At 38.1% G+C, this 12,549-nt stretch overlaps 1 protein-coding gene across 1 annotated transcript in view; it reads right to left on the reverse strand.

The window, feature by feature from the left end:
* nell2b (neural EGFL like 2b) overlaps positions 1 to 12,549 on the reverse strand; it is an 83,237-nt gene that overhangs the window by 22,919 nt on the left and 47,769 nt on the right. Inside the window, exons 14-15 of the mRNA XM_036576820.1 lie at positions 9,085 to 9,207; positions 6,488 to 6,583 (exon numbers count right to left, since the gene is read on the reverse strand). Of these exons, the coding sequence (XP_036432713.1) occupies positions 6,488 to 6,583; positions 9,085 to 9,207 (219 nt within the window). The remainder of the gene's footprint in view (positions 1 to 6,487; positions 6,584 to 9,084; positions 9,208 to 12,549) is intronic.

Genomic DNA, 12,549 nt, shown 5'->3' on the forward strand with positions numbered 1-12,549 from the left:
GAAACACCTGTGGATTTTTTCAGAAGTAAACATGGGGCTTGATCTTCTGCTCTCTCTCAAAGATGAAAGCTTTAAGTACTGTTTAACTGACGGTGACAGTTTTGGTGGTATACCAGGTCATGCACAGTTGTCAGGAGTCCTGCTTTTTTTTGTAAGTGGGTTTTCTTGTACCTAATCTCTGAAAATGTATAACTTGCATGGCTTTTTTGACTGGAAATTAAATAAATGGAGGGCCTCTGACATTTGCACTCTTGAACTGACAATCTGCATTTTAATCTCAGTTATTGTTTAATTTTAAATCAAGTAAAACTAAACTACTCAACTAAAGCAACAAAAACTGTGACTGTACAATCATTTATAAACTTTGCTATATGTAGACTTTTAGGTATAGGCTGGAGCCTAGGCTATAAAACTGATTCAAAAAGGCTTTTTCAGATAAAAATGTGTCTAGTCCAGAACTGATTTATACTGTCAGAGGTTACAGCACTGAAAAGCTTTTTCTAGCTCACAGCTAGGCTTAATCCTGGCCTGGGAAACCTGCCATGAAATTTATTGTTTGATCAGGTTTGACTGCTGATTCTGAAAAAAGGCAAAGAGCAAAATCTGACTGGAAAAGCTTGTTTGATAAAATTCAAATATAAAATGAAACATGGACTTTGTTGCAGCCCCTGTCAGATCATATTTATCACATGGGGACAAATGTATGTATATACACTATATGTCCAAAAGTATGTGAACATGCCTCCTAATTATTGAGTTCAAGTGTTTTAGCCACACCCATTGCTTAAGCAAATATGAACAAACATAGAGAAACACTGGCAGTAGAATGGGTCAGACTGAAGAGCACAGTGACTTTAAATGTTCCACTGTCATAGGATGCCACCTTTGCCACAAGTCAGTGAAATTTCTGCCCTGCTAGACAATTATATGCTACCAACTTTGTGGCAAAAGTTTGGGGAAGGCCCTTTCTTGTTCCAAAAAGACTGTGTGAGGCCCATAAGGCATGGTTTGATGAGTTTGGTGTGGAAGAACTCCAGTGACCTACAGAGTCCTGACCTCAACCCCAGTGAACACCTTTGGGATGAATTGTGAGCCAGGCCTTCTCCAACATCAGCCTGACCTCACAAGTGCTCTTTTGACTGAATGGTCAAAATTCCCACAGACACACTCCACACTCCTTGTGATGTTAAACAAGCTCATATAGGTGTGTTTATATATATATATATATATATATATATATATATATATATATATATGTGTGTGTGTGTGTGTATGTGTGTGTATGTATATATAGCTGAATCAAATCAAATGTATACCTTCAGGAAAAGAAACAGGAATGAATAATAAGCAAACAAAAGTTATACACTATAGTTGACTTGAAACAAATGTTGAAGTCTGTGAGTTTCTGAAGAGGATTTTTAATAACTCTGCACAGACTGTGACTACAGCAACACTACACCTGTCACCTGGGGAGATTTGTGGAGTAAATATCTCTGCTGAAATGAGATTGTCTTACATGAAACACTGCGTTGAACCAATTTACGGTGCAAAGCATGAGAACGCTCCATCCTCTCTCGTGTTTATAAATGCTAATTAACCAACCTTAAATGAACATGACGGGAAATGCCTCTGAATACATACTGGAAACGAAAATAAATTTTAACAAGCTTAAACAAGTAGAGTGCAAGCTCTTTTCTGTCTCTGTATATACACCATTATCCTGCTTCCTGAGGGACTTTCTTAACTACACAGAGAGATCCCACTTCCAAAGACGTCCTCATTAAAGTTTGATAGCAGTAGCTTTCCATTATGGCATTTCATATGAACAAATGTCTCCCTAAGTACAGCATTCCTAAGAGAACCGCCGTGATTGAAGGAGCCTGAGTGCTGCCCTTATTGTAAAAACTAAAACTTGGGGCTTATTGCATTCAAACCAGATCGGTCTCAAGAGCTTAGCGTGTTTTCCTGTTCACATATCGTAGAAAGCATTGTCCGGTATGCGTGCACAAATGTCTTCTTCAAGAGGAAAGGGAGAGATTTGGCCCCGGGTGTTTAACCCTAGGGACCTACGGTAATTGGGTTTTCTTTATGAGCAGAACGTCTGTTAAGGATCTAAGGCACTCCTCAGGGTTTTTACACGGGCCAATCTCTCCAGCTTTAAAGCCTAGGGTATTAAAGGCACCATGAGTTCCCACTCGCTCGCTCGCTCACTTTCATTTCCTACAGCCTCATAATGAGAGAGAGAGAGAGAGAGAGAGAGAAATTCCTCCTCCAGCCTGTTTTATTCACAAATTGTCTCTGGTTGAGGAGAACATTTGATTGAGAAGATAACACTGTGCCTTGGTAGATGCTTTTCATTAAGCACACATGTGGAATAACAATAATGTTCTCCCAAAATGCTTTTCTTCTTTACCTGCAAATGTAAGATCTAGTGAAACTAATGGATTGCTTTTTCTATTCTAATCTGAGCAGGGGTATTAGCGTGTCGGCAATAAGCACCGCACATTTTCTAGAATTGACAAAGAGGTTCACTGACAAAGGCAGTGTGTTTAATAATGGAATCCCTTCTAATAGAGAGAAAGAGAGGTTTTAGTTGAACACAGATTTGCACTTCATTCTTGAATATTTGCACATGCAGTAGAAATGGCCAAAAATTTTAATCAATTAAATGTACAATTGACATTTTTATTGGCTTTGGTGAATCTCACATCATAATAATAATTAAAAAAAGATGCTTAAGTAAACCTATTTTTGTAGTTTAACAGTGATTTACTACACTCTCAGAAAAAAAGGTAGTAAACTGTCACTGGGGCAGTACCCCTCTTGTCACTGGGGTTATACCCTCAAGGATACATCTCAGTACCTTCAGTCAGGGAACATATATCATTGTATCATAATCCATTGAAATTATATTTTCCAAGCTGTACTGACTCCACACACCACGTTGCATCTCCAGGCTTTTTATTGTATTGTTCTGTTTTAAAACATTAGGTTACGAAAAGGTGCAAATATCTATTTTTCCACTGGGAAAAACATACTTAAGGTGCACAATTGGACCTTCAAACCACTGATATACCTTCGAAGGCACATTTACATTGTTTGTACCTCGATAAACGAAAAATGTACCCGCACAAAACCTTTATTTCTAACAGTGTATTCTGGAATGTCCCTTCACTTTCAATAAGAACTATATTTAACAACTGAAGAGAATCTGCGCAAAATAGCAAAACACATGAAGAAGATACATAAACTAACACTAACACTAACAATATTTTAGTCTAACACTACTAAAATAAAGGAGAGCACATGTAAGTGCATAGTGATGCCCATCCATCATATACTGCTGGAATCTGGTGAATATTACAGTCCTTCGCTCTGTCAGCATTAGCTCAGAAGCTGTAGAGCAATGGTCTTCAAACAATCCTGCTCCTGCAGAGTTTAGTTCCAACCTGTATCCAATAAACTCCCTGGCTCCATAATTAACTCCTATACTTCTGATCCAGCAAATCAGCGACTTGGGAAGAGGTTGATTAGCTGGAGCAGGTGGGGCAAATTGTGTTGAAACCAGGACGAGAGTTGAAAAACAATTACTGTAGAGCCTCTTGACTTGTCCAGAGCTGCAGAATTTTTAACTTCAATACTTTTTAGTGCCTTTTTAGGACCTCAGCATAACAAAAATGATACCTTTCTGAACTGATAGCTTTAGTTTGGGCTTCTTATGTGAAATAACCATCTTTTCTCTTACCTCTAAACAAGCTAATGTTTCCACTAAGCTCAGTCTTAAACCAGAAATGGTGCATGCAGCCATTACAGCACAACCTTTCCAACCGTTCGCAACTCGAAGGTGAACAACATTGCGGGAGGCTATTTAATATATGGATTTAGGACATAACGCACAAATTTTTTGGTTTTATTTTGTCTAGAAGACTATTCTGGATTAGTTTAATATACAAGATGACTTACAGTTTAATTAAGTACGTCCCAATTTGTGTTTTGACCTGCCATTCTGGTACGAGGCCTTTAACAGTGGGTATGAACCGATACTGCGTCCAATCCCCAATTTCTGTTTTCACAGATAATATAGTGAAGTTGTACCAGTATTAATGTATAAGAGACTATAAGAGTAGTTTACAAGTGTTGCTGCTAAGGTGAACCCTTGTGTTCACTTGGACCCTTGCCCCTCAAAGGGCTTATCTGACACAATTCATTTGAGCTAATACAGTAATGGAACAGCTTTTAAGACATCACCGGGATTCCCTCAAGGGAAAATAACAAGGCCAAATGGAGGATGGCTTGTAAAAACTGGTATTGAAGCAGGTGGCAGCTTTTTCTCCCACCTCTTTTCCCCCTTTAAGTCATTACTAATATTCTATATTACATTACATATCTAATGTCAGCTACCTTAAAAATAAACTGGACTAACTCACCTGAGACTGCAACTCATTACACAGGAGATTAGGGCTTTAGCATCTTTTGCACTGTATGTATGTTGAGTTAACTGTGCTTATTTGTGGCAAAACAGTGAACTAGAAACAAATTTCAAATGGTATACCAGATGAACCAGTATACTGCCCAATAGTGATGTGCAATATGTAAAAATAATATCAAGTCATCATTTGAACACTTGAGCAGTGACATTTCCATAATGGCCTGGCATGACAGGAATCACGAGGAAGATAAGAAGCAGAATTGCATTTATTTGATAAAATAAATACACACTGTGAACGGCGTGCACTGAGTGACGAGTCTGCGGGCACACACTTTCCGCCAAGGGTAGAAAAGTAACTGTCACCTTATCAGTGTCACTGTCAGCTCTCTCCAAGAACACCAGAATTACACAACCACAGAGACAGGCAGCCAATCATGCTGGAGCTTCACTAACCAAGCTTCACACAACCTGGCTGCTTTCACACTAGCACTTTGGATCTCTCTCTCTCTTTCTCTCTCGCTCATGCTGCTGTCACTCACACATAGTGGTGAGCGAGTGGGTGTTGTCCTGCCACTTGAAATGCTGCTGAGGACTCCAGCCAGATGTCCTGCTGTGGCACTGTTACGCAATGGGCAACACACATGTACACACATACACATGCACAAAGCATCCCCCACTTTAAAAAAGAGTGCAGGTAAGAGCCTCTACTTCCATTCTGCTGAATGAACAGTACTCTACATTAGGTGTAGGGCTGTCACAAGTACTTAAAAAATATATATATAAATTAAAATGTACCCTCTCAATGAAATGGCAATAATTGGTTGGCAGTTTGCCAACTAACTTTAAATTCTCCTACTGCTATCATTTATATGGATTGTTAAAAAAAAGTGGTTTTTTTTAATGAAGTCTTTTAAAGGCTTCCTAAGTCTCCTTTTTCAAGAAAATATTTTGGAATATTTGAAAAGCTATGCGTGGTTTATTATTGTTCAGTCCATTTTTATTGTTTAGGCTTTAAAAACTTATTCTTGTATTTTATTCTTGTATTGTACTACTTGTACTTCTGGTGTTTAATCTGCTCATCTCTGAGAATCATGTGATTTCTCAGTGCTGTTGCTGCATTCATTTGATATGTAAGCGATCTAACATTTTGGAAAACTCCATTTTGAATAAGAAAACATGTGAATAGGAACAGGAGTCTCATATCTGTCACGTTTTATCGTTACTCTGATAAATCCAGTCAATAATCAAGCTTACTGATCAGAATCGCACTGAGTGAGCTTATGTGCACAGTTAGAAAATATTACAGCGCATCCAACAATAAAGGAAGCCTCATACATCTTTTATACGGAGGTACACAGGAAAAACACGGTACACAGAAAGCTCTAATTCTACATACTGAAATGTTTCACTCTGGCTGAACGTGAACATTTGCGTGTCTTAACTCCTTTGGTGGCAGATTTAAACAAGTTTAAGGGGACATGGACAAATTCTCAGATTGGATCGTGTGGTGAGGCACTCAGTCTGACGCAAAAGTTTGAACACCCCTGGTCAAGTTACATGTTTTGTTGATTTTTTGTTGATTTTTGAAGTGAAAATAAGTTAACACATCCTCTACGGAGAACACACTTAAATTTGCTTTTAACATACAGAAAAAAAAAACCTAAAATATGGCATAACTTTTGCACAAGTCACTTTTTATGTCTTTTTTTGTCAAATATGTTGAATTCAGTAAATAAACAGTAGTTGTGCATTTAAATGTGCGTAAGTGTGTTCTCTGTAGATTAGAGAATCAACAAAACATGTAACTTGACCTGGGTGCCCAAACTTTTGCATATAACTGTAACTTATAGTAATTCTTTTTTATTTTTACCTTACCATTATATGCCCATACCACAACCATCAAAGCAAAACAATATGCATCTGATTGCATTTGTACTGCCTTTGATATGCCATCCACTGAGTCTTTGTTACATTCCCCATAACATATTTTTACATTCTATAAATCTACTTGAGCTCTGGGTTTCAAGCTGAGCCTAGCAGCAGATCATACACTCCTACCTGTTTCACATCTCCTCCCAGTGAAGCCCTGCTGGCAGATGCAAGTGTCAGGAGCCACACAGGAACCTCCGTTATGGCACAGCCCATCACACTGTGCTGCAGAGCAAACAAACATACGCACATATACAATTACTGACTGCAGTCCATCTGTAACTGCACAACTTTTTATCTCCTTCTACCCTGTCCAACAGAAAGAGCCCACCGTAAGAACACCACTGACCAGATATTATTTGGGTGGTGGATTCTCGGCACAGTGGTAATACTAACATGGTAGTGTGTTTTGCGCTGGTATGACCGTATCAGGCTCAGCAGTGTTACTCGACTTTTTAAACCGTGCTCACTTACGGCCCACTTTATTAGACACACTAGACTACCTGGTTTGTGCTCCTTGTAGTTGTACAGTTAATAACTATAGTTTATCTTTTGGGAGATGCTATTTAAGTGTAAATAGAATGATGTTGCTATGTACACATTATAAACTGCATTCAAAGTAACATCATGCTATTTACTTAATTATACGCTTATTTTATTCTATTTCTTGGTATTAATTCAGCAGTGTTAGCCTATATGTCAGCAATAAAAATTATTCTGCTTTTCCTCTAAGCTGTACTGTGCGGATGTCATTCTTACTAAACACTCTCTTGGGTTATTATCCCTGTTTGACTTGTTACTTCTATTGATTACATCTACACTTACTTATACACAGCATGTATGCATTTTTTAAAAAAAATAAATAAATAATTTGTCCAAATGACTATCAAAAGTGCGTTTTCATTTTGACTGCAAAAATTTAAGTTGATTTGAAGGACTAATTTTGTTTAACACAATAACAATGGACACTTCTCTTGACCTTAACTCTCTTTAATTAAAATTTTAAAAAACATTAACTGACAAGCTATAATGCCAAAAGAACAACTATTGAAAACAGAGTGCAAATTCTCTCATTGCCTCATTTTGTACTTTCAACAAAAATCAAACCACCTTAGGAGCCACAACATTTTATGCCCATTTTACCATCTTAGCTGTAAATATGTCTCAGTATGTGCTGATGCACTAGTAAAGGCTAAAAATTATAATATAAACGAAAACACAGATTTTGCTCTGCTTTAAGCTTTAGCTCAACTATAGCAATTTTCTCGCATCTCTGGCAGGAAACCTTTCCTCAAAAGTACGAACAGTGCCTGGTAAAATGTCTCTCAGTATACAACTTTTTACTAGGCTTAAAGCAGCTTCTCATTTGCCAGCTTCTTTTTCGAATTTTCCTGTTCCACCTTAAATGGTGCCTGAGGCGCCAGAATGTAACTGCTGCACCATTTAAGGCAGAACGAGAAAATTCAAACAAGAAGCTGCTGAATGAGAAGTTGACTTCAGCTTTGCGACTTTTTAGTGTTTGACAGTTTCTCGTTGCAGGGTAAACATATCAGGAAACCAGCTGAGTGTTTATAATTGCAAATAAGTCCATTTATCTCCAAATGATCAATGTTTGTCTTAAATCTTTCTCTTTGCCGTTTTGTTATTTACTAGCTAGGTGAGATTGTTGTTGCTGCTATGTGACCAGCAGTCTGAGTGCCAAGCTCCAGGGTTAAAGGTGAATTAGCAGTTATATGTTAACTCCAGCGTTTCAGACCATTTATTGTTAAAACTGTGTTAGAACGACTAGCAGAGCTTTACTTTACTGCAAAGGAGGATTATTTTATTTGTACCTAAAAATCTAATTCTGCTGTGGAGCCGCAACAGGGCAGTAAAAGAGTCGCATATTGCTGACCTCTGACCCAGATGGTGAATCAAACCCTAGTTTTAAACATGAAGGGCCTTGGTGTTACCCACAGCGCTACACCAACTAGCATCACTCTGTTGTCACAAATGTTTCACCTTTAACAATTCTTACCGTTAGATTGATATTTTAATTATTTATTTATTTAATTAATTAATAATAAATATAATAATAAATAAATTTAAATTAAAAAAATAAAAAGATTTATTTACTCCAATGCTATCTTGTTTTTGTTCCTGGAAAATATGCAATTTACAGCTAAAATAAGCTTTTTCTTGTGTTATTGTCACATGATTTACCAGGCGTAGTTAGTACAAATAGCCAAGCTTTGTAGTTAATGCTGTTTTCACTTAGTGTAAATAGACATTGCCTGATCTTTTCCATGCACTATTTCTGTCAGTTGACCTTTATCCTTCCATCAATAGTCATACAGTGACTGCAGGACCACTGTGGCTGGATAGTTTTGGTGGGTGGACTTTCCCAGCAGGGACACATAGATGTTTAAACTCCAGCAACACTGCTGTGTCTGATACTCTTGTACCAGTGAAACACACAGTAACATGTCATTGTTACTGCTGTGCTGAGAACGATTCACTGTCCAAATAATATCTGGTCAGCAGTGGTCCTATAGCGGTCCCTTTCTATTGATGTACGGGGTAGAGGGGGGGCTGATAAATTCTCCATTATAAGAACTGGAAAAACTGGTTGCGAATGCCAGCAGAAGTCAGTGTAAATATAAACTGAGAAAATAAGGGGCCGCAGCACCGCAAGTCATAGATTTAAGAGAATGAAATAGTGGGGATAGTAATGCATGTGCACTCACCTCTGCAGACAGTGCCATTACCCATGTATCCTGGCTTGCAGGTGCAGCTGTGTCCTCCCACCGTATTGAAGCACAGCGCATTCTCATCGCAGCTGTGTAGTCCACTTATACACTCATCATGCTCTGAAAACAAACACAGGAACCATGAGTATGTTTTTCACAGAATTCTCAGTTTTCATAACATTGCTCACATTTCTTAATCCTAGACAAAATAAGGAAAGAAGCGTGAGTGGAGCCAAACTAAGGCCTCATCCAAATGTGTCTGGATATTTTAAAATCCAAATCCAGTTTTTTGTTTTCAAAAAAAATGTTCATCCACTCCAACACACTAAATGCAAAAACAACTTTAAAACACTCACATAAGCATACCAACGAGAATACCTCCTAAAATGTCATGCCATACGCCTCAAAAACATTGTGAGCATGCATACTTCACAAAACTTAAGAGTACGCTGCAAAGCTAAGGCAGAGATTTTCTAATGAAGTGATGACTTGCAGGCCATCAAACCTCTGTATTTCAATACTTAAGACAGATTTATATTCCAATTTCTGCCAGGAAACAAAAGCTTTAAAAAAGCAAAAGAAAGCAGCCATGGGGTTGTTTAGTTGCTATGGCTAAATATCCTCATAAAGTTTTTCTAGCTTTTGTAACTCCGTCTGAATTGCATTATATAAAGTCGACATCCCATTTAGAAGAACTGAACACAGCACATTCTGATGCCTCCACACTGCACTGTAATGAAAAAATAAAGCCAAATTCAATTAGACACAGTGCGCAAAGCTGGTAGAAACTCACCACAACAGACGTGAAGCTGCTATTGCAGCAAAAGGTGGTTCTATCAAGTACTAGTCTAAATACTTAAGCAAACAGTATTTTTCAGTGTTGTACATATTTTTTAAGATGTTCTGACAAATAATGAAACATGACTTTGAAAGTTTGTTTTAAACAAACATATCACCTGGAATAATGTGTATAAATGATATTTGTAATCCAGACAAATCTGATGACTTTTAAGGGCGTCATACAGTTTTGCAAGATATTGGAAATATAACGGTAAACCTGAAATGTAAATATTTCTCCCTACACTTTTGGACAGTTTTTCATCTGCTAGACTTAATTTTAAGAGCAAGAGACACACGTTAGAACTTTTCTAATTTCCACTATTTCAAAACTTTGTGGAATAATTTCATAAATGCCCATTTTCCATTCAAAGATTTTAATCTCACTTCAAAGCTTATTATTCAGAAAAATGATCACATATTACTAACTAAACAGCAAATGAAATGACTCACCTTTAAACAAACATGGATTTTGTTCATTTTGCTGTCTGCATTAAGCTGATGGTGAGGTGTACTACACAGAAAAATCTAAACCAGATGTCTTTAAAGTTGGTTTTGGCATTTAAAATGGATAGAAAACAATATTCAGTCTGTCAGACTGTTAGGTGTCCCTCAGGCACATCTGACCGCATTTTGAGCTTTCCATTCAAAATATATACACACAGGAAACGCCCTCTAAAGAACTAAAACTTCAAGGTAGTCATGGACTGCTAAGCAGTTTGATAGCAATGTTACTAAGCAGTGAAGGAGGACGAAGAAAATCAAGTGAGATCGGTATGCGAGAGAGATCGCTCGGTCAAAGTGAGAATGGTGGGTTAAGCATATGGAATGAATTCACCTTGGCTGTTGTAAAAAAACAAACTGGTCTTTTCATTACTATTCCCGCTGTGTTAACAGATATTTCCTGACCATTTTCATGGGAATACTGTGAAGTGTATCCTCATTCAAGATGTCACTAGGATTGGGTGGTATCCCTTTTTTAAACCGTCTCCAAATACTACCATAATATACGTCATTATACCCATGGTGGGGGGGGGGGCTCGTAAGTGATGTCAAAGTATTTGTGATGCTTTTTTGCTGCATCTTCCTGTGTTAAACACTTACATGGTCACCAAGAGACAGAAAGGCGAAACTGAATCTGTACCATGGTGCTTGGATCTGGCCTTATTGGCAGATTAGCAAGCAGGTTAAAGACAGATCCACACACCACAGTACAGGTTTGATTATGACTGTTGCCTGTGATGATTAACTTCTGTGATGTTTAGGACTGTAACGTTTTGACTAAGCTAATAAGAGCTTAGTTAGCAAGCCAAACGTGCCATACACCACAGCACAGGCTTGGTTCCAGCTAACTAATGTTAAAATGACACTGATTTAGGCTATATCTGAGAGCACCTGGTGTTACAGAGAAAGGCAAATTCAAATGTATTCTGTGGCTATTCTAGCTCTTGGCTATAGCTGAGCTGATGTCCTGCTTAGCGTTTCTGAGGTTTTTCTTGGCTCTGGGTTTTCCCCTCTTTCTATTAGCACCACCTATCTGTGAACTCCTACACCACCAATCAGTGAGGCCCTCTAAAATATAAACGGGTGGAATGTGTTCATTCATCCATTCAGGTGTGGCATAATTTTAAAATGTCACCATCATTTTTAAATAACGGCATCATTTTTAAAGGTGCAGTGTGTAAAATTTAGGGGGATCCTTTAGCAGAAATGGAATATAGTATACAAAACCATGTTTTAACAGTGCATAATTACCTGTAACTACGAATCATTGTGTTTTTGTTAGCTTAGCATGAGCCCTTCATATCTACATAGGGAGTGGGTCCTCTTCCAACAGAGGCCGGCATGTTGCACCACCACATTTCTACAGCAGCTCAGAACAGACAAACCAAACACTGTCTCTACAGAAAGCCTTCCGCATTTCCAAGTTGAAGCGACAGCTTGAATTTTGGGGCTCTATAGCACCAACTGGAAGACGCAGAAAGAAGTAGAATCAATGGCTGCGGCAGGTGCTGGCTAACCAGTCTGTGTTGTGAGAAACATGAGAACCCAAATTATGAGAAATGAGGATCAAACTTATTGTTTAGCACAAGAAAAAGCAAAAGAGGGTAAACCCTCGTTGTCGAAGCAGTGAAAACATAAAGAAGCAAATCGGCAGAAAACGCAACAGGTACTGTAGGTTCTACTACACGCTTGGAAAGGGAAAAGTGATAGAGGGGTACTGAGTTGGTTGCAATCTGCAACCTCACTGCTAGATGCCACTAGATCTTGGATCTCATTCACACATGCTACCGTGGAGCAGAGCAGCGAGAATGTTATACAGACATTCCTTTTTCCGGACAGATAAATGGGCACATCAGTCACTCTGCTCAACAAAAATATAATTTATTAAAGTGCACGGTACATTTGTTTGTCCTTGACAGCATTCTGACTTGTGATTAGGAAAAAGTTTCAGGCCTGGTCGACCAACCGGGAAATCTGTCTGCAGCATGGAATATTTAACTAGTATTTCATCATGTTTTAAATTAAATTAAATTAAAAGTTTGTATATGACACTTTGCTTAATTTTCATTCATTTTCATGACTTATTTCAGTGTATTTTCCTGTGTGATGCGCTAGAAAAAA

The sequence above is a fragment of the Colossoma macropomum genome, unplaced genomic scaffold (assembly GCF_904425465.1).
Source record: "Colossoma macropomum unplaced genomic scaffold, Colossoma_macropomum, whole genome shotgun sequence".
Lineage (NCBI taxonomy): Eukaryota > Metazoa > Chordata > Actinopteri > Characiformes > Serrasalmidae > Colossoma > Colossoma macropomum.